Source organism: Pygocentrus nattereri, chromosome 12, assembly GCF_015220715.1.
Source record: "Pygocentrus nattereri isolate fPygNat1 chromosome 12, fPygNat1.pri, whole genome shotgun sequence".
Classification (NCBI taxonomy): domain Eukaryota; kingdom Metazoa; phylum Chordata; class Actinopteri; order Characiformes; family Serrasalmidae; genus Pygocentrus; species Pygocentrus nattereri.
The window spans coordinates 4,464,785-4,488,728 of NC_051222.1; the positions used below are offsets into that span (position 1 = coordinate 4,464,785).

General features: G+C 40.8%; 2 protein-coding genes across 3 annotated transcripts in view; both read right to left on the bottom strand.

Moving 5' to 3' along the window:
• Positions 1 to 23,944, bottom strand: part of LOC108443648 — a 381,331-nt gene that overhangs the window by 198,098 nt on the left and 159,289 nt on the right. The gene's annotated exons all lie outside the window — the stretch shown is intronic.
• LOC108443651 overlaps positions 10,011 to 23,944 on the bottom strand; it is a 69,228-nt gene continuing 55,294 nt past the window's right edge. Inside the window, exons 12-15 of one of the 2 annotated variants that reach the window (XR_001859161.1) lie at positions 23,093 to 23,266; positions 19,541 to 19,581; positions 10,845 to 12,489; positions 10,011 to 10,709 (exon numbers count right to left, since the gene is read on the bottom strand). Coding sequence is in view for 1 of the 2 variants with exons in the window: in XM_017724433.1 (XP_017579922.1) it covers positions 11,966 to 12,489; positions 19,541 to 19,581; positions 23,093 to 23,266 (739 nt within the window). In the remaining variant the exon portion in view is untranslated. Of the gene's footprint in view, positions 12,490 to 19,540; positions 19,582 to 23,092; positions 23,267 to 23,944 lie in introns of both variants that reach the window. The other variant, XM_017724433.1, reaches the window with a different exon arrangement.

The window sequence follows — 23,944 nt, forward strand, 5'->3', positions numbered from 1 at the left end:
TTTCCCGACTACCAAATATGGATACACATCAACTCATACTAGGAGGGGATTTAAATTGTGTACTCTCTCCAAATTTAGACTGTAGTTCTTCTGTTGTAAAACATAGGTCAAAATCAGCTCAATCGGTAAAACTCTTCCTTAATACATATGGTATAGCAGATATATGGTGTTTCTGAAACCCCAACTCTAGAGCTTACTCATTCTTTTCTCAGGTTCATAAGGTGTTCTCACGAATAGATTATTTTCTCATTGATAAAAAGCTTCTCCCTACAGTAAGAGACTGTGAATATCAGTCCATAGTCATTTCAGACCATAGCCCCCTTACAATGAGTATTCACATTCCGGATTCAGTACCCAGTTATCGCCCATTGAAACTTAACCCTCTCTTACTCTCCGAGGAACACTTGTAACACTTGTAAACTTCATTAAATCTGAAATAACATTTTTTCTTACCCACAATCAAACCCCAGAGATTTTCATACTCCATAGTGTGGGAATCATTAAAAGCATACCTAAGAGGCCAAATTATTTCATACTCCACAATGCGCAAGAAAATGGACACTGAGCGCATTAAGCAACTGACAGATGGTATTTTAAAACTGGGTACAGAATATAGTCACCTGCCTTTCGGACGATATACTTAAACAACATTTGATTCTGAAAACAGAATTTGACCTCATATCGCGTAAAGTGGAAAATCAAATTTTAAAATCTAGACACCGCTCATATGAGCATGGGGAGAAGGCAGGGAAAATATTAGCACATCAATTACAGCAGAGAACATCAAGTCAGTACATCACAAATATGTGATGAACAAGGGTCAAAACACAGTGATCATTTAGAAATAAACTCATGTTTTTATCACTATTATTCCTCCCTCTATAAATCGGAACCACCTGAGGATACTGTTCTAGATAATTTCTTTCAGAATCTAGAAATCCCCAAAATAGACCTAGATTTAGTTGAAATTTAAGAGGAAGACATCACAGTTGAAGAAATTATAGAATCTATTAGGAGTATGCAAAATGGTAGATCTCCTGGGCCAGATGGCTATCCCTCCGAATTGTTTAAAGCATTTTCAGAACAACTTGCTCCACTCCTGTAACTTGTCTGCTTACACAACAAGGTAGTCCCCTATCCCCCTTATTGTTCAATATAGCTATCGAACCATTAGTTAGTAGGATATGCTTATAAAAAGGTATTTATCGTGGGGACCAGGAGCATAAATAATCACTTTATGCAGACGATATGTTACTTTACATCTCTGATCCTATTGGAGAGCCTTCCTAGGTTGTTAAAAATATTAGATGAGTTTGGGAAAATATCGGGATAAGAGATAAATCCTTCTAAAAGTGAACTGATGCCAATTAATGACACTGGCAAGGACATTCACTACAGATTAACCTCTTTCAAAATTAGTAAAGAGAAGTTTAGGTATTCGAAGAATACACTCATCCTCTATTTGTCAACGACATTCTGTAATACAGTTTAAGATAGTTCATCAACTTTATTGGTGTAAAGTAAAACTAGCTAAGTTTAAACCAAGTCTGGATACAACATGTGATAGGTGCAAACAAGATTCTGCTAATTTGTTACACATGTTTTGGACATGTCCAAAACTATATAAATTCTGGCAGTCTATTCTCAATACTCTTTTGAGAATTTTAGAAACACCAATAGACTTCTCCACTTATGCTGCATTATTTCGTGTCTTACCATTAGATTCTCATCTGAGTACATATAAAGGCAATATGTTAGCCTTCTCCGCGACCCTGATGGAGAAGCGGCTTAGAAAATGGATGCATGGATGGATGTTAGCCTTCTGCACTTTATTAGCCAGGTGACTGATACTGTTCAGGTGGAAAGATCCTCATCCCCCTACTTACTCTCAATGGATCAAAGAGGTTACGCAATATCTCAAGCTTGAGATATGATACACGCTTCAAGGGGCTGTACAGAGATTTTATGCAATCTGGCAGCCCTTCTTAGTTTTCCTGGAGAATATGGAAGCTGAGAATCTGACCCTATAATAGGTCATTTTCTTTTTATTTATTTATTTTTTTATCTTAAATGCTATGTGTCATAGTTTTATATAAATATTGCACAGCGTACAAGGTTTTGTTACAGGTCTGAGGACTGGGTGGGAGTGGGTGGAACTTGGGAGTGGGATTGTTTGTATTTTGCCTATTGTAAAACTTCAATAAAAAGACTTTGATAAAAAAATCAAATGTTCACTTTTATGTATAAGGAGCAGTAAAGGGTTAACTTAAACTTAGCAGTCACATTACATTAATTCAGGGTGGAATTCACTCTACTGACACATACAGCACATCGAAACATCTGAAACTTACTTCAGTAATCACATTCGTAATACCTAACAATCTCATCCAGCTTTCAAACTTGCCACTCAAAAGGACAGAAAGGAGGGAGATGGGATTAGCAGACACACACCATGCTTTACTTGCCTCATGAGAAAACAACACTTCCAGTTCATTGCTTCTGTTTACTAATTGGCTAAACATAGCAAACTGTATAAACTTGCACCCCCTATAGGCCTGGAGAAACAACATAAAAACAGCTCCAGTACAATTTTGATATTTGATGATGTGTCGATGTCTAACCTTTTGATGTTCATCAACAAAAGCAGATTTTGTGACGTTTATTAATCTGTGTCAACGATAAAGCCACATTTTCTATTAACTGTGTATTGCCGACGGGGGTCTTCATTTTCATTTTCACTCCCTCAATTCATAGCATAGCTGCATTTAATCTGCCTTAAAAGGCAACTCTACAAATTCTACATAAATACATTTTTGAGATGTGAACAAAGACATTCATACTGGTTTGATGTGAAATGCACCATTCGAGAGAAACTTACCAAGTCATATTTCTCTTCAGTGGTGGTGATGGGAACCAGGAGTCATGATGGCTACAATACAAACACAGTCTTTGTTACTTATTTGACTTATTTACCCTTCTGAACCACCAGTGAACCTACCCCTGTCTTTCGAATTCTGTATGCAATGCTGATGATGGTATTAAGATACGTTTTAGGCCAAAACTTTATCAATAACTATCAGAAAACAACATCTCGGGCATTAGGCAGTGTATTTATAATTATGCCATGTTAAAACTTTTTGTGATTTAAGAGGCATTAAACTCTTCAGACATATTGTTCCCACCACCGCTGTGAAGTTTCTCGAAAGAAGCACTTCATACCAAACCACCCTGAATGACTTTGCTTACATCTTTACCATTTAAATATGTAGAAGTTTTGTAAAATCAGTGGAATTCCCCTTAAATGATAACATCCAGAGGATCCGGCCCTTCCTCACCCGAGAGGCCACCCAGGTGCTAGTGCAGTCTCTGGTCATCTCAAGGCTTGACTACTGCAACTCACTCTTGTCTGGTCTTCCCATGCAGACCATCAAGCCTCTGCAACTCATCCAGAATGCGGCAGCATGACTCGTCTTCAATCTGCCCAAGTTCAGCCACGTCACCCCATTGCTGCGCTACCTTCACTGGCTTCCTGTAGCTGCGCGCATCAGATTTAAAACCCTAATGCTTGCCTACAAAGCCAAAAATGGACCAGCCCCTACCTACTTGATGGCAATGGTGAAATCTCGAACTGTACCACGAGCCCTTCGAGCTTCGAGTACAGCTCGGCTTGACCCGCCATCCTTAAAGGCGCACGGAAGACAAGCGTCGAGAATGTTCTCTGTACTGGCACCCAGGTGGTGGAATGAACTCCCACTGGCTGTCTGAACAGCAGAGTCTCTTGCTGTCTTCAAACGCAGACTGAAGACTCATCTCTTTACACAGCACTTAAATGAGCATTGAACTATAAGCTGCACTTTTTAATTTTATTTATTGTATTGTATCTTATTGTTATTGTATTGCATTGAATGGCACAGAGTTCTGCGTTCAACTCTGTTTCTTTTTCTCTTGGTGTCTGCAGTGACATTTTGTTTCTAGCAGTATCTGAGCTCAGGACTGTCTTTTTCTCTAAGCTATTGGTAACTAGCAAAGATACTTTCTCTAGATTGACAAAGCACTTCTTGTAAGTCGCTCTGGATAAGAGCGTCTGCTAAATGCTGTAAATGTAAAACATTTAAACTAACACAGCTGGCAGCCCCTATAGAAATATGTAGGTAAACAAGTCTTAGTATGTATTTTTGTTTGTTTTATTTATTTAGCTGATTTAGCTTTGATTTTCCTAATGTAGTTTTTCTGTCTTTACAGGACACTCTGAGAAGACTGATGCTCTCGAGGCTGCTTTCTAAATTGGAACTGGGCCTCACAAGAGTACCTTTGGATTTAGATTACATGGAATTTACATGTAGGCAGGAATTGTGTCTCTGTAACGCACTTTCCCGTCACGTTGATGTGCTGACTGAGGAATTACATGCCCTGCAGGAGCTCTTTAGGCTTGTGACAGAGAACATTGAATGGACCAGTGGCAGAAATATGCAAGTTAACACAATACCTGGAGAGACTGGGCGTCCCAAGTTAGACATTGAGGGACAGAGAGGGAGGGAGAGAGGGAGAGGGAGAGAGAGAGAGAGGGAGGGAGAGAGGGAGAGGGAGAGGGAGAGAGAGAGAGAGCTTGGATGAGCACTGGGAAATTGACCTGTCACTGCATCTCAAACACGCTGGGTGTTTCAACAAGTACAGTGTTTAGACTGATGCGGGAGTGGACACCACAGCAGAATGAGTGATGGAGCTGGACAGAGTTGTACCCAGTATAGAAAATGAAATGCCAACTGCTGTCTACCGCCTGATGAAGGGGAGGTTGCGATCCCTTGGGAACCACGTCCAGTGGAGGAGGGTGGCTGCATCATTGCACCGTGTGGACGTGTGGGCATCCTCTACAGGCTTGCTGGATTAGGCTGCATCCTACGCAGGACACATTCTGTGAGAGGACCCCTTTCACTTTGGCACGTGGACACAAACCACAAACTAATCAGGTGACTTTTAATTGATATTGAAAGGATAAATGTAAGTAGGACGTTATTTTACTTGTACATTAATTTCATTTATTTATTGGACTCCAGTAAATTGTTCACAACATTCTTCTGTTTGGTGCAGTAGATGGTACTCCAGAAAGGTAAGGCTTCTTTTCACTTGATTTGCTAATGTTCTGTCCACAACTTCTTGTAGAAAGTACAGTATACCATCATGTTTATATTAAAAATGCTATAGTATTCTTATCTTGTTAAAGGACCATGTGTTGTAATTTTATACTGCAGGCAGAGGTGGACAAAGTACACAAATCATGTACTTGAGTTAAAGTAGAGATACCCAAGGTAAAATATTACTCTAGTAAAAGTAGAAGTCCTTACTCTAGACCTCAGCTTGAGTAAAATTACAAAAGAATTTACCTTCAAATGTACTAATGTATCAAAAGTACTAAAAGAATAATTCTGGCTCTGATGTCCTGTTATCATTTTTATAACAAGACTCACTTCATGAACTCATTTCAGGTGAAAGTCCTCCAGCGTCTCTTGGTAAACCAGTCTTTTAATAGAACCTCATTAATTAGTGACGCTGACGTCTATTAAAATGATCTTAAGCACAAAACACTGAAGGTAAACAGTTTCCATCAGGGAGAACCGAGTGGCTCTGAAATCACTTTACACACAAGCAAATTTTCAGTTTCAGATTTATTTAAAACTTAGTTCCAAGTTTAAGTTGAATAAAAACTGGCTTTAAACTCAGGATCACAGATGAGCTCCTTTACTATGTTGATCTGTAGGCCTCTGTTCATAAACATAAACCAACCCAAACTAATTTACTATAAAATGAAATGGTGTTTGTAGAAATTCAGAAAAAAGCCGCGTCAGTCTCGACTGCATATGTGGACATATTTCTATATTGAGCTCTATTTACACAAAGTTAGGTTAGTTCATCATTTATGTTGAACAGACTCTCCCAAAGTTTTGCGCTGCTGCGCTGAAGTTGAACCGTGTGCTGCACTGGGTCGGTATGACCAACAGGTCAAAACCAGCTCTAAACAAAGTGGCCGCTGTGTCCTGATTGGTGCTCTGGCTTTGAGCTTCTTTCGTTTTGACATGTTACGTTTTTATACACACAGAAACCAAAAGGAACGACAGATTTCTCAGAATGTAGGAGGAAAAAGTCGGATATTAGACTCTGAAATGTAGTGGAGTGAAAGGAAAAAGACGCCCAGAATGGAGAAACTTCAGTACAGATACACCAAAAATACTTACATACAGAAACCAATTACATTTACTCAGTTACTGTCCACCTTTGACTGCAGGTGATGTTCCTGAGTGCCGCTACCAACAACTTTGCATCGACTGCATTTGCTGCCTTCAAGGATGCAACAGTAAGGCATGGCGTACCATCAAGGTAAAAATTTGCATGTTGAATAGATGTGACACTTTGCTACACACAAGGATATTAATTGTATGTTTGACATCAAATAAAGAACCTACAGATAACGCCTTTCAAATTTGTTTTTTTCAATCTGTGAATGTTATGGAATACCATGCTGGGCTGAAGGACAAACAGCGTAATTCCTAGTCAACAGTGCGTTGTAGTATCACTTTGTGCTCTTATTAGTACTAAGATCTGGATTTTAATGTGTTAATAAAATGTACAAAGTTACTGACACTCTGGGTCACCTGTGTGTGCATTACAGGGTCAGAGCTGACCAAGGCATGGAAAATGTTGAAATTCCCAGATTCACGTTGAGGGTTCGGGGAACAAACAGGGAAGTTTTATGTCTGGGAAAAGCGTTCATAATCATGTTTTACCAAACATTTGAGGTCTATTTTGTGTAAAATCATAAATACTTTTCTTGCTTTGTCTTGTTTTAAAACACTGACACCCATGCATATACAACAGATATACAGTGCTGTGAAAAAATATTTGCCCCTCACCTGATTTCTTCTGTTTTTGCTGATTTGTAACATTTAAATGTTTCAGATCATTCAACTAATTTACTATAATGTAAAGACAAAGTGAGTAAACACAGAATGCAGCTTTGTGATCGTTCCATTTATTGAAGATTTATTCAAAACTATCAATCACTCATGTGAAAATGTAATTGCCCCCTAAACCTAAATAACAGGTTGTGCCGCCCTTGGCAGTAACAGCTGCAATGAAATGTTTGCGATAACTTGCGATGAGTCTTTTGCATCATTGGAGGAATTTCGGCCCACTCTGCATGATTGTTTTAATTTGGCTACATTGGAGGGCTTTCGATGATGAACTGACAGTTTTAGGTCTTGAGATGGGTTTCAGGTCAGGACTTGCCTGGGCCACTGCAAAACCTCAATTTAGTTTTTTGAGCCATTCATAGGTGGACTTGCATGTGTGCTTCAAATCATTGTCCTGATGCATAACCCAAATGCCCTTGAGCTTTAGGTCACAAACTGACAGACGGACATTCTCCTTCAGGATTTTCTGATAGAGAGCAGAATTCATGATTCCATCAGTTATGACAAGCTATCCAGGTCCGGCAGAAGCAAAGGAGCCCCAGACCATCACACTACCACCACATTGACTGTTGGTATGAAGTTCTTGTGGTGGAATGCAGTGTTAGCTTTACGCCAGATGTAATGGGAACCATGTCTCACATAAAGAGCCACCTTTGACTCATTAGTCCACAGAATATTGTCCCAAAATTCACCTAGATGTTTTTTGTCAAATGTGAGATGAGGCTTTGTGTTCTTTGTGCTCTTTTTGGTCAGCAGTGGTTTGTGCCTTGCAACTGTCTCAACAATGCCATTTTCACCCTGTCTTTCTTATTGTGGAATTGTGTACATTGACCTTAACTGAGGTAAGAGAGGCCTGCAGCTCTTTAGATGTTTGTCTGGGTTCTTTTGTGACCTTCTGGAGGAGTCGTCAATGTGCTTTTGGAGAAACTTTGGTAGGCCGGCCACTCCTGCATTCTTTCTTCAAGAAACAAAATAATTTAAAAACAGTATTTTGGGTTTACTTAGGTTTTCAGTGTCTAATATCAAAAGTAGTTTGAAGATCTGAAACACTGACATGTGACAAATATGCAAAATTAGAAATTGGCAAGGGGCAAATATTTTTCATGGCCCTGTAGATACAGTGTCTATATACTGGGCCTAGATGGCCTCTACCCCTCAGAACTACCAGATACCAGGCGGGTTCTCTCCACATGCTAATACTCTTTGTTCATCATATTGTCCGTATTGTTTGCTTCATTCACCAACGGACAGAACTAAATTCCTTGGATGTGTCAGCATTTACTCGATTCTGATTAAAACATGTTCCTAGGACTGAACGTGTCTGGTGTGATGTCAAGACCTGCGTTACCTCAAAGTACTACAACATGCTTCAGAGTCTGGAGAGGGATCAGCTTCTCTGTGTTTCCTCTGCAGGTTGGGAACTCCACGCACTCTTAACTCCTCAGAAAAACATCAGTTATGGATATTTAACTTTTCAGTTAACAGAAACCTGTACAGAAAATTAGATTCTTACCCTGAGCATGGTTATGAAAATGTTCTTCCTTTTGATTTTGCATGTTGTGTGGCACACTTTACATATACACACATATACACACCATGTTTGTGTGGATTTGGCCACATGTTTAGGGTTATCATCTTGCTGAAAGACCCAGTGATGACCCATCCTCAACGCCCAGGCAGAGGCCACCAGTTTACGATTTAAAATGTCCTGGTATTTCAAACAGTTCATGATGCCATGCACCCTAACAAGGTTCCTGGGGGCTTTGGAAGAGAAACAGTCCCACAGCATCACCGATCCTCCCCCATACTTCAGTGGGCGTGAGGTGCTTCTCCACATACTCATCTTTTGTGTTACGCCAGACCCACTTAAAGTGTTTGTTGCCAAAAAGCTCCATCTTGGTGTCATCTGACCAAAGCACACGGACCCAGTTGAAGTCCCAGTACTGCTTAGCGAACTCCAGACGTTTACGTTTATACCTGTAAGTGAGAAAAGGCTTTTTCCACACAGCCTCCCAAACAGCTTGTTGGCATGTAGACAGCGCCTGATGGTTGTTATGGAGACTCTGAGACCCCAAGATCCTGCTCTTTGATGCAGCTCTCTAACAGTGAGCTTTAGAGAACTTCTTACTTCTCTTACCCGCCTTCTCACTGAGCATGGTGGCCAGATAAACTTGTGTCCTCGTCCAGGCTCGTCTGCCACTGTTCCAGTTGTTTTAAACTTCTTGATTCCTCTGACTGTAGATGTGGGCGGGTGTAGGCGAGTGGCTATCCTCTTTTAGCCATTGCCTGACTTATGAAGGTCGACACATCTGCCTTACTGGAAGTGTGTTCTCTCATCTTTCCCATGTGGAAGAGTGGATAAGACTAATAGGCCTCTGTGTCACGTCATATTTATACCCCAGTGAAACAGGAAGTGGTGAATTACTAATTAAAAGGTTCCTAAATTCTCTGATCAACTTTATGACGTACAGTAGAAATGACAGATATGCCTCAATTACATTTATTTTCTAGGAACTGTTATGGGTGCCAATAATTGTGGGATAGTTTATTTTATGAAAAGTCAAGGATTTTTTTTTTTAAACTGATTTGAGTTAAAGGCTACATTTTTCTACAGTTTTCAGTGAGAGATTATGCTTCTGACATGAAAGCAATTTATTTTAATGCTTTTAACACATCTTAATGAGGGGTGCCAATAATTGTGGAGGGCGCTGTATATATTAACCCGCTAGCTGTGAAACAGCTCGCTAGTCATAGTGTGTTGGCTCCATGCTAACCTGCTAGCTGTGAAGTAGCATGCTAGCTCTATGCTAACCTGTTAGCCTCTATTTACCCTGAAAGGTGTGTAGTTTCACTTTCAGCTCAGTCGGTTTCGTCTGTGCAGCTGTAAATAAATCAGACGCGACTTTATCAGCACTTTATTTTATTAAATGATCATAATTCTGGGAGTTTAATCAGTTCTTTATGTGACCCGAGGGCTACCTTATTCGATTGTTATGTGGTAACCAACCCAAAGAATTACCTAAATAAGGCACGCAGAGACGTTAAGAGGCTGGTATATTAACAGGTTTATTAAGGATAGAAGATTTGACAGATGCACACATCATAGCGATATCAGACCCACTTCTAAAATCACATCAGCCTAGCACAATCTGGGCCTCGATGGATTGTTAATTACTAATGGTAGAATAACCATGCATAAAAAGGAACCACAATACCAGCCTGGGTTCAACCCCCCATACTAAGTTACACACTGCAATTAAATCACTTCAGTAGACGATGAAAACAAATCACATAAATATACTTCCAATCACCCACACTAATCAAATCAAAATAAACCAAACGTGACACAGCAACCTTCAATATAGGTGGGACAGAAACCCGGCTTAAATGGGCTGAACATCCTCTACCTTTCAGCGTGCTCTTCCTAACCATCCTTCCTAAATTAAAAAGGCACCAGATTAACCAGAGGTAGAATACTAAGGGCTGCCCTGGGTCAAAAAGCCTCCCAATAATATACTAAAATATTCCTTTATTAACTATTTAAAATGATGTAATGCAGAGATAAAAAAAAAAAAAAAAGGAAGAAGAAAAACAGTGGCTGTTGTTGCTGGCCGTACAGACCGGTTAACTATAGCAGGTGGGATACACAGCGCAACTTCACTTTGTAGTACTTCCAGATATCCCCAGGGGCTCACACAATATCTGCCACGCCACACTGCTGATTCAGAAAGCCCCCCACTCTCCCTTTAAAATAAACTAAACTGGGACCTCCTGTGGTTACTATTAATAAAAACCACCAATACCTGACAATACTACGACAGTAATACATACCATAACTGCCGGCATTTACAGAGCATTTAAACGGAAAATCAACCGTACCTGTGTAAATGTGGGCTTCTCGCACACACACGGCGCCAGCAGGCTCAGTCACGTTCCTATGGTCTTCCCCAAAAGTTTAAAATGCAAGTTAGCAACATACAGCTTCACGGATCTTCCCGACGCCGAGCTCAGATTTGCCTCCACGAGATCAAACGATGCTTCGTTCTCCCTGCGCGAGACTATATAGCGGGTGAAGCCGAGATCAATCAAAACGCAAGTGTCAAAATAAAAGCCCCCTCTTGCCGGTACAGAGCCACTAACGGACAAGGACGCTATAAAAGTCGCTACAGTTAAACGACCATTTTCGACCTAACGGTCTCACCTTTTGCCCTATGCTTCTACCCTTCACATTTATTGTAGATCTTCCACTGGTTCTGAACATCGTCTCCATCTGAATCTCCAAACCAGAGAAACACAGACTGAACTGCTTTATAAATGAGGCACAGCACAGCCAATCAGAACACAGCTCATTTGCATATCAGTCTTAAAGGCACAGAAACGAATACACACAGTTTCTGTGTTGTCTTCACTGCAGTGTAGTGACTGAAGCTATCCAACAAGTTAAACTCTGATGCAAAAACCAGGAGTCTGTACTGTAGTTAACATTTCACTGTCGTTTACTGAAGAATCCAGTATTACATGGCAGAGTGAAAACTGCAACAAAACAAGGCTTGACTGTTTTTAACCTAAAGTTCAGCTTCACATGAAATATCCTTGTAAATACATGTAAATAAAAACTATTTATTACCTTCTCTTTCAACTTGAAACTTAACTTATTCTATCAATTATTTAACTTAACAATGAATTTTACTTACGACTTTGCTTCTTGCTTCGTTCACGGTCAGGAATTCTTAACTGTTCTCAACAAATAGAAACTGAGTGGGAAGTAACTGATGAGAGGGCAGGAAGTGGTAAGCAAGTTACAGGAAATGGCATCAAAATAAAAGGTCATATAATTTCTCAATGTGTCATTATAAAAGTCTCTATATATATCGCCCTAATGGCGACACAGTTTCATTATAAAGAATGAAGATAAATGTAAAAAGATTTTTCACTGTTTTACACATAAAACCACACAAAACTGATATTTTTATGGTTTGTGTTTCACTCAGGAGGAGATTTTATTTTAAACACACTGAGGAGTCGTAATCAATATAAAACCCAGTGCAGAGCGGTTCAGTGAATGTGGTGCTGAACGTGTGAAGGTGCGTCAGTGTTTGATCATCAGAGACGCTGTAGAAGGACAGAGAGCCGGCCGGACAGTCCACATACACTCCTACTCTCTTACTGGACGGCCGAGCAGAGAGTTTAGTGATGTTATTATTGTGACGGACAGAGTATCTGTAATCAGAGCATCTCAGACTCCAGGACTTTTCATTCCGTCCAAACAGACAGTCAATACTGCATCCTTTCCTCCTGATTGATTTATATGTTACTGCTATCTGAACATCTCCGCTCCACTCGGCCTCCCAGTAACAGCGTCCAGTCAGACTCTCTCTACACAGAACCTGATACCACACATTAAATCTCTCTGGATGATCAGGATAGGAGAGATATTGTTTCACACGCTCCACCTTCCTGTTCCCGTCAGACAGACCAAGATCTCCGTTTACTGTGTTTGGATCCAGAGTGAACTCACAGGAATCTGCACACAGGAAGAGACATTAGAGAGAGAGAGAGAGAGAGAGAGAGAGAGTGAGAGAGTGTTTGTGTGTGTGTGTGTGTGTGTGTGTGTGTGTGTGTGTGTGTGTGTGTGTGTGTGTGAGCACAGGTGTTGGTTTGTGTAGTTTTGTAAGGACCTCTCAGCTGATTTGAATGGTTTATCGTGTCTGAATCTGGATGAAATATAGAAATCCAGAAAAAGGTCGTTTAATATTCATATTTAATTGGCTGTGTTTATTGATGTGTTTGAGGTTAATGTGGTCTGATGTGGTCAGCATGTTCTCTGTTTTCTCTCGTAGGCTGTGGCGTATTCAGCCGTGTCCATTCTGATAAGGGAGGTTTTCTTCTGGAAACTAAGAACTAAACATGAACCTGAAAGGAGACAGAAAACGTGTCCTGATGCCCTGAAAGTGGTCATGTCTGAGTTTCATTACAGTGGAAAGGTTTTCAGTATGAATGATATTACTCTCTCATTTAGCTGGACACTGGGCAGCCACTTCATTCAGTCCACCTCCTAGTTTCTGCACTCAGGGTAACAAAGTATCAGAGGAACAGATGGACTACAGTCTGTAACTGTAGAACTACAGAGAGGAACTATGTGGTCAGTGGAGCTGATAAAGTGGACAGTGAGTGTAGAAACAGTGAGTGTCCGGTCAGTGTAATGTGTGAGGACAGGCTGATGTGCTCATTTTAAACGGTTCCCTGTTGTTTTTGTGGTTCTAGAATTAAAAGTTTCTGATCTGCTTTATTTCTGTGTTTCAGTGTTGACGCTGCTCTGGAAGACGAGTCTCTCTGGAGACCTGATGACCGATGACCCTGTTAGCCCATAATGAAAACCCCACAGTGGCAGGAAAACCTGTGTTTATCTGCTATAAGGAGCTTTAATATGGAGATGCAGGGAATTTAAAGATGAACATTCACTGTGAATGAAAACAAGATTAACTGATGTTTTCATTTCTAGTCTTTTTCTGAAACCTCCACATTGATCCTCATAATCATATATTTACAGAGAGCAAATGAGAAAGAGCAACTGCAACCACAAGAACAGAGTCTGACGCAGCCAGTCAGATCACGGTTGGAACCATGTTCTGGATTTTATTCCTGTTTCTGGAAAGTTGCTGAGACAGATGTGTTTCAGCCTTTACTGCTTTTTGAATGAAGCCCAATACAGTGTTCTGCTTAATCAGCACACCCTGGCATCGTACCACACAGTCATGTCTGTGTTTGTGTGTAAAGGACCAGTAAACCATCTTTGTCCTTCTAACACAGCGTAATGACCTCATTCCTGTACTGTTAAATCAGCGTCCTGGTGAAGCAGGTACGACCTTATGAACCACATTCTTACTGCAGGCGGGAAATTTTCAACATGTCCCTAAATACGAGCGTCAGGTCAGGTTGACGTGTCCAGAGTTTAAGTTGGTCTAGAAGAATCTGAAGCGATATTTTTAAATATTTCCAGCTTCTCTTTAGAGCAAAGGGAAAGGTGGTCCCTGTAAACACGTTCTAACTGGTTTGACACGGAATGTCCTCATAAGACTTAAAAACCTGTGAGTGTGTCCCCTGCAGCGGATCGGTGGCGTCCTGAGACGGTGACCTGAGATGAGCTAACAGCTAATGTTAGCAGCCATTTAGACACAGTAATAGTGGTTTATAAGCTGGGTGAATCTTCAGAATGTGATAAAAGCCTGAAACAGCATGTTTCTCTCATCACTCACAGTTTATACTCCACACAGCTGGATGTGCAGAGCTGATAAATGTGGCTGGACTCTACGCTCAGGTTACGGTTCTTGTGTGTTTGTGTTTTGTGCTGCCTTCTTTAAACTATACAGGTGGGCTCATAATTAGAAACGCTGGTGTGGCGTTTCCAAAGTTAGCAGAGCTGGACTAAGACTAGTTCACTCACTCTACGAGTAAATAAAGCTGAGCTGAACAGCTGAAGGCCTAAAGGTGCTCTGCAGATTTAAAACATAGACCACGGCAGCATTTAGAGTAACACCTGTTCATGATCTATATGTGAGGTCTAGACTGACTGTTTGGTTCTTTTACTCGTGTGACGTTTTACACACCTTGTAGATTTTAATAAGAACACCAGCTTCATTCCGTCTGTAACTAATAATAATAAATGAATTGATTTGATCAGATAAACACCACTGAGGTGGAGCAGCTTAACTCAGAGGCTTCAAAGGAGTTCAGCACCGTCACTGTTACACTATGAATGTGTAAAACTGATTTACAGGCTTGATTTGTCTCATTTATTCTGACATATTTTTCCTGTTACAGCAGCACAACTGAAACACGGAGACTCGATCCAAAGAACCCGGTCTGTAGTGTAACTGAACAGCACAATGGAAGAAAGACACATAGATGAGTTCAAAGGTGAGAATGTGTCTGAAGGTCTTTCTAAATGTTTAATTGAGCTGTAAGAGTGTCAGTAACAGTGGAACACCTTTTACTGTGGATGATATTCGACCGGTTGATCTCAAAGGAGGTTTAAATGGTTTAGTAATTAAGATGAAGGTTAGAGTTGATTAACCAACAGTAGAATGAGGTGAGAATAAATGTTCAGAGAATCTGTTTGAGAAAACGTCGCCTTATTTTAATTTCATTTTTCTTTTTCTCTGACGTCTTTTAGGCTGCGGTGTATTTACAAAAGTAAATATGGAGAAAGGAAGTTTTATTCTGGAGTATGAAGGACGGCAGATCACAGGAGAAGATTGAAACTCTTGAAGAGCGAGATTTCAAACACTGTGGAGAAACTGAGCTCTCAGATTTTATAAAGTAGATTAATAGAGATTCTGTTCTTTTCTTTCACTTTCACTGGGCGCTTGGTCGACGACGGTCTTGATCCCAGTTAAAAAACAATGAATAAATTGTAGTAAGTGGTAAAAACACCTGCGTCTGTTCACAATTAAAGACAGAAAGAGAAATGAGAAGATAAAATCAGATTATGGAGGAGAACCTTGACGGCACACCGCTCTACTCAAGGTTAGAACATTATAAAAGTGATATTTAATAAATGAACATTATTACTGTCTAGTATCATTTAAAATCCTGTTCCTATCAAACCAGAGCTCAATCTGACTGCACAGTGACGTCAGTGTTGTGTAAAAATGTGTTTAGTTCATCAAAAGACAAAGTTACTGTAACATCATCCACTGAGAAGATCTTTGGTCCATGTTCACAGGTAACAGCACCACAACTAGGAGTTCAGCTAATAAGCTGAGAGTCCCTCACCGTGTTTAAGGGTTTCTGTGTTTGTTCTGGTTTAGGAGGAATTGATGTGAGTAGATGTGACTAATGTCTAGTTTTTGAGAACCTGGTTGGGTTTATAAGAGCTGAATGTGGCACTGTTTAGACTTTATTTGTAGGCAGTCAGTGATCAGGGTTTGATTTGTAGCGACTGAACTTCAGGACACTGTCTACACTGAAAGCAGCTCAAACAAAGGCAGAGATAGAAAAATAAAATAAAAGATAATCTGAAAACTAAAAACACCTCCTCTGTAATTATGAGAGGAAGATCAGCTTTAGGTTTCACTTCTTTGATCTTTGAGGAACAAACACTTTTTATGGCTTGGAGCTGTTTCTTATTGAAGCCTTCTTTTTGGGCTTTTATGTAGTTTTCGGGCAGTTTCTCTTTTGTTTTTCCAGCCCTCTTTCATTTTGTGTTTTCTTTTTATTTTTTCCATCCATCCATTTTCCAAGCTGCTTCTCCGTCAGGGAATCCCAGCAGTCATCGGGCAGAAGGCAGGATACAGCCTGGACAGGTTGCCAGTCCATCACAGGGCAGACAGACAGACATAGACAGTTACTCACACCCAGGGGCAGTTTTGTGGGGCTTGTGGGAATTGGACTTCCCTGTGCTTGTGGCGCCGCACTGTAGTTGCCCTCTACTGGTGGCTGGCGGCCGACGGCGCAGTCTGATTATTCACTGTTACTTTATCATTATTTATTATGCTCTGTTACTTTATCATTATTTATTATTCACTGTTACTTTATCATGAGTGATTTACATTAAAATGTTAGTAGGACAAACTCACAACTTTATTAAGAGCAGTGTTTGTTGTGTGAGGGCTTAATGAGAGACTGGGAAACGTCTAACATGTTCATCAGTACCTAAGAACTACCTTTAAACCAGTTTTAGACTCTACCAGAGGATTAACACTTACAGTAGGATATCCAGTAATATGTGTCTATTGCGCTTACGCTGCTCTGTGTGTCCCTGAAGTGTTATTTGTATATAAGGTCTATTCAGGGAGCTGCAGTGAGATTATGGAAGGATTCTTAATATATATTGATGGAGCTCAGTCTTTCTGTATGGTGATGGTCTCACTGTCTCTATAGAAATCAACTCTGTAATCATATCAAACAACTGAAAACTGGAGTTCTGGTGATGCAGAAGGTGGATTTTACTGTGTGTCCAGGGTGACTGACGATGATGATGATAAAGCAGTAAATTGACCAGTAGCCTGTTGCCCGTGCTTAACTGGCTCAAGGCTTCGACCACATTGAAAGAAACATGTTTTAACGTTACATCAACAGATTTGTGTGACTGTAGAGATTCTGAGGAGGAACCTGGTGTTGACAGTAATGCAGAATTGTGTCAAGACTGGCTTGTGAGATTATGTGCAGTATTCCTTAAAGCCATTATGATGAGTTTGGTGGGGGGTGTGGAAAAGAGCCTCTTTCCCACAGAAGTCAATATCACAAAGATATATGTGTAAATGTCCCACCAGCCCTCATCTGAGTAGGTTTTCAGCACTAACAGGAGAAAGATGGGATAAATATTGACTGACAGGATGATCCACCTGTGTAGTGGAGCACCTTCTGTTTGTGTTTTTCTATGTGGGCTATGTCAGTAATTAGGATGGGGCAGGCATATATACAAACACCTTGGGGTCCTGGTGGCAGTGTGTGGTTTATTGATGCTAGATTACGTACACGACTGAAATACACACACACTACTGAAACACATACGCCACTGAAATGCACACACCACTGATACACACACACACTACTGAAACACACACACAACTGAAATACACACACAGACTACTAAAACACACTCATCACGCAAACACACACCACTCACACACACACACACTACTGAAACATACACACACACCACTGAAACACACATACACACACTACTAAAACACACACCACTGAAATGCACACGCTACTGAAACACACACTACTGAAACGCATACACACACCACTGATACACACACATTACTGAAATACACACACTACTGAAACACAAACGCACACACCACTGAAACACACACACACTCAGGACTCAATTTGATCAAACACGATACACAGTTCACACAGCCACACACAAGCAGGAGAACATCTCAGATCTTCTGCAAAATGAAACACTTCATTCAGAGCTGTACAGGTACTCATATAAACCCTATTTAGCCATCATACAGCGTATACAGATTCATATGATCTGATTCTGTTTCACCTGGTTACACACTACTGTGCTCAATCTAAAACACCTTTAAATCACTGCTTTTCTAACAATACAGGGTGATTCAGAAAGATTCATCCAATTTTAAAATGATTTATTTCACTTGTAAATCTGAACCTCCTCCAGCTGTATGGAAAACATCAACATCACAGTCAAATTCATCCCATACAGGATTGAACATGTCGGGTGTGTCGCTGCACTCACGGCTCTTTCAGTGGGATTTCAGAGATCATCCAGTGCTGTGGAACCAACGACGAACGCTCTGAGATGTTGGATCTTCACTGCCCAGGAAAATCACACTGCACAGTTATGACTGATTCACTCTTATTGACGTGGAGAACGCAGAACGCTTTCTGCTCAAGGGTCTCATCTCCTCTCAGACTGAAGGGAGCCCCTCTTCCACTGACAGTCAGAAACTCTATGAAACTCTTTCATTTTGGATTGTGACTGGTTCCTATAGGTGCCTCACAGTGGTGAAAATATGGAGCTTTGAATTCGGATGAATCTTGTTGAATCACTTTTTACTGTCTGGGTTTGATTTAATTCAGAGATGCTGTTAAAGTACATGACCAACCAAACACAACACTCATGACTAGTACTGCATATTGACGAAAATGTTTATTCCTCTCCACACTGTAACATCAGTCAATGAACTTATAGTTGAGGTGAGTTTCACTAACTGTTATTTCTAATTTCAGTCTGTAAGCAATCGTAAAAAGCTAATGAGCCTTTCAGCATTGCTGGCAGTAGAGAGGATGTTTTCAGTTTTTTCTCCTGCATCCTACACTGTGTAGAACCATACAAGATGCCCTTCTAGACAGAATCTTCACTGAACTGGAAGACCACACAAAACCATTAATTCTATCATAACGGTAGTTGAGTGTGGAGAAGAGCCTGCAGTGAGGTAATGCAGTGAGATAACCGCATCCCCAATTGCTCGCCAGGCGCTGTGGATAGGGCTGCCCACCGCTCCAGGCAAGTACTCACTGCCCCCTAGTGTGTGTGTGCTCACTAATGTGTGTATGTGGTGTTTCACTTCACGGATGGGTTAAATGCGGAGGTGAAATTTTCCCGTTTGTGGGTATAATAAGGGTCACTTAATCTAATCTTTAATCTAATCAGAACTATGGGCCACCAGGATTTGTTGTTGGGACTATGAGAATATTCCCAACAGAAAATCCTGATTGCTCATTGTTCTGAAGAATTTTCATACAGGACTAATTATCTTATTTTTTTCCAGAATCCCTTGTCTTTGAGCTGCTGATGCTCTTATTTTGTAAAACTCTTCCTGTCACAGTGAAATGATTTCCAGGCATGAAAAACTCTCATGCACACCAGTGACTGTAGCTTCTGTACAATCTTATAAACACATACACACACACACACTCATTTCATAGGTGTGTGTATGTGCAAGTATTTCAGTGGTGTGTGTGATTGTTTCAGTGGTGTGTGTAAGCAGTGTAAGCGTGTGCAGATGTTTTAGTGTAATTTACCAAAAACAGACCCGTATATTGTTAGTTTCTGTGTGTGTGTGTGTGTGCGCGTGTGTGTGTGTACTTACATTCCTTTGGTCTGATTCTCATCTCACCATCATGTTCCACTCTAAAGAAGACAAACACAGATCAGTGAGAGACGTTCACTGCAAAACTATTTCTCTCACTCTCTGTATGTGTGTGTGTGTGTATATATATATATATATATATACACACACTGTTCAAAAAAATAAAGGGAACACTTAAACAACACAATATAACTCCAAGTAAATCAAACTTCTGTGAAATCAAACTGTCCACAGATGGACGCAGATGTTGTGCAAATGGAATAGACAACATGTGGAAATTATTGGCGATTAGCAAGACACACTCAATAAAGGAGTGGTTCTGCAGGTGGGGACCACAGACCACTTCTCAGTACCTTTATGCTTTCTGGCTGATGTTTTGGTCACTTTTGAATGTTGGTGGTGCTTTCACACTCGTGGTAGCATGAGATGGACTCTACAACCCACACAAGTGGCTCAGGTAGTGTAGCTCATCTAGGATGGCACATCAATGCGAGCTGTGGCAAGAAGGTTTGCTGTGTCTTTCACTGTAGTATCCAGAGGCTGGTGGCACTACCAGGAGACAGGCTAGTACACCAGGAGACGTGGAGGAGGCCGTAGGAGGGCAACATCCCAGCAGCAGGACCGCTACCTCCACCTTTGTGCAAGGAGGAACAGGAGGAGCACTGCTAGAGCCCTGCAAAATGACCTCCAGCAGGCCACAAATGTGCATGTGTCTGCACAAACGGTTAGAAACCGACTCCATGAGGATGGTATGAGGGCCCGACGTCCACAGATGCGGGTGGTGCTCACAGCCTAACACCGTGCAGGACGCTTGGCATTTGCCAGAGAACACCAGGATTGGCAAATTCACCACTTGCGCAGAAAGCAGGTTCACACTGAGGTGGAGGTGGAGGTGCTGCACAGCCATCCACGTGCTCGCCAGAGGTAGGCTGACTGCCATTAGGTACCGAGATGAGATCCTCAGACCCCTTGTGAGACCATATGCTGGTGCGGTTGGCCCTAGGTTCCTCCTAATGCAGGACAATGCTAGACCTCATGTGGCTGGAAAGTGTCAGCAGTTCCTGCAAGATGAAGGCATTGAAGCTATGGACTGGCCTACCCGTGCCCCAGACCTGAATCTGATTGAACACATCTGGGACATCATGTCTCGCTCCATCCACCAACGCCACATTGCACCACAGACTGTCCAGGTGTTGGCGGATGCTTTAGCTCAGGTCTGGGAAGAGATCCCTTAGGAGACCATCCGCCACCTCATCAGGAGCATGCCCAGGCATTGTAGGGAGGTCATACAGGTACGTGGAGGCCACACACAATAGTGAGCCTCATTTTGACTTGTTTTAAGGACATCACATCAAAGTTGCATCAGCCTGTCATGTGTTTTTCCACTTTAATTTTGTGTGTGACTCCAAATCCAGGCCTCCATTGGTTAATAAATTTGATTTCCATTGATGATTTTTGTGTGATTTTGTTGTCAGTACATTCAACAGAACAAAGTATTCAATGAGAATATTTCATTCATTCAGATCTAGGATGTGTTATTTGAGTGTTCCCTTTATTTTTTTGAGCAGTATGTATGTATGTATGTGTGTATGTGTGTATATATATATATATATATATATACAGTGCCCTCCATAATTATTGGCACCCCTGGTTAAGATGTGTCAAAAGCCTTAAAATAAATTCAGTTTTTATTGTGGAAACATACTGTCACACTGAAAATTGTAGAAAAATGTAACCTTTAACTCAAGTAGAGTTTTAGGGGGAAAATAAAATCCCTGACTAAGAAATAATTTTTCTTCATAAAATCACCTGTTCCACAATTATTGGCACCCCTAACAATTCTTAGGAAATAAATGTAATTAAAGAATTTCTGTCACTTCTACAGTAGTTTACGAAGTTAATCAAAGTATGTAGGAACATTTAATTAGCAATTCACAACTTCCTGTTTCCCTGGGGTATAATTATGACGTGACACAGAGGCCATTTCTCTTCAACATGGGAAAGACAAAGGAACATATCATTCAAGTAAGGCAGATGTGTGTTGACCTTCACAGGTCAGGCAATGGCTACAAGAAAATAGCCACTCACCTACACCTGTCCGTATCTACTGTCAGAGGAATTATTAAGAAGTTTAAAACAACTGGAACAGTGGTAAACAAGTCTGGACGAGGACGTTTGTCCTGGAAGTTTATTTTGCCACCACGCACAGTGAGGAGGATGATAAGAGAAATAAAAAGTTCTCCAAAGCTCACTGTTACGGAACTGCAACAAATGGTAGCATCTTGGGGTCACGAAGTCTCCAAAACAACCATCAGACGCTATCTACACGCCAACAAGCTGTTTGGGAGGCATGCACGGAAAAAACCTTTTCTCACTCACAATCATAAACGTAAACGTTTGGAGTTTGCTAAGCAGTACTGGGACTTCAACTGGGACCGTGTGCTTTGGTCAGATGAAACAAAGATAGAGCTTTTTGGCAACAAATGCTGTAAGTGGGTCTGGCGTAACACAAGAGCTGAGTATGCAGAAAAGCACCTCATGCCCACTGTGAAATACGGGGGAGGATCAGTGATGCTGTGGGCCTGCTTTTCTTCCAAAGGCCCAGGGAACCTTGTTAGGGTGCATGGCATCATGAATGCTTTGAAATACCAGGACATTTTAAAACAAAATCTGGTGGCTTCTGCCCGAAAGCTGAAGATGGGTCGTCACTGGGTCTTTCAGCAAGATAATGACCCTAAACATATGGCAAGATCTACACAGAAATGGTTGACCACACACAGAATCAAGCTCCTCCCATGGCCATCTCAGTCCCCAGACCTTAACCCCATTGAAAACCTGTGGGGTGAGCTGAAGAGGAGAGTGCAGAGGAGAGGACCCAGGTCGCTGGATGATTTAGAGAGATTGTGCAAAGAGGAATGTTCGAAGATACCTCTTTCTGTGTTCTCCCATCTTGTGAAACATTATAGGAGAAGATTAGGTGCTGTTTTGTTGGCAAAGGGGGGTTGTACAAAGTATTAACATCAGGGGTGCTAATAATTGTGGCACACATTATTTGATGTTAAACAATTATTTCTTAATGTGGGATTTTTTTCCTACTGAATAAATGAGATAAAGGTTGGATTTTGCTCTTTTTTCCATCGTGGTCCTATATTATTTAAAAAAACCCTCAATTTATTAGAAGCTAAAGAACACATCTTAACCAGGGGTGCCAATAATTATGGAGGGCACTGTATATATATATATATATATGTGTGTGTGTGTGTGTGTGTGTGTGTGTGTGTATTATATATGTCTTTGTTTCTTCCTTTGCCACATTCTGTCTCACTCCCTCTCTTTATCTCTCTCGGTTACTCACAGTTTTTTAAAATTCAGTTTCACTTTCTCTCTGTCTCTGAATGCCCTCTCACACACTCTCTCTCTCTCTCTCTCTCTCTCTCTCTCTCTCTCTCTCTCTCTCTCTCACATACATACACTCTCTCACACACACACACACACACTCCACTCACTCTCTCTCAAACACACACACACACCTGTGAACACAGCTGTTCATACCTAAGCCTTTTGAGTGAGCAGTGTGGATCCTCCTGTCTAGCAGAGAGCAGTTTCACTCCTGACTCTCCTAAGAGATTATAGCTCAGATCCAGTTCTTTCAGGTATGAGGAGTTTGAACTCAGAGCTGAAGCCAGAGAAGAACAGCCTTCCTTCCTGACCATACATCCTGATAATCTGCAGACAGCAGAAAAAGAGAGAAACAGACTGAGAGAGAGAATGCACAGAACCTAGTAGACATTTAAATAAATAAAAATAGAACAAACAGAAATAAAAAGTGATCTTTTTTAAAGACTACCCATTTCTGTACTATTTTAACACATTTCTTTACTATTTAATTGGATGATCTAATACTCAATTAGCTAAGCCTTTCACAGTAACAGAAATTTTGACCAGGGATCCCCAAACTTTTGACTTCCACTGTAATTGCAAAGTAGTCATTTTACTATGCTAGTTTTGTATCAATTTAATTGAGGCTTTATTCCTGTTACAGCCCAAAAAAATCATTAAGAATATATTTTTTTAATGTTTACCTCTTGTTAATAAAAACACACTTGATTTAAAAATCTGTACATGTTAATTTCAGGGAGTGTATTAGTGTCACTCACAGCTCTGTCATCCATGTGATCTTTAGCTGTTTCTGCTTTTCACACTTCTGGCTGTTCAGCCTATTTTTTCTGCATGGTTTGAGTTAAATTCATTGGGTTTGATGGTTATTATTGTACGAAAGAAGTTAATGACTGTTGACCAGGTCAAGTTTAGTGAAATTAAGTGGATTTGCTACAGAGGGAGGCTGAAAAAAGATTCAGTGATAGAGAATCTGTGAGTAGGTTCCAATGAGTGATATTATTTCTC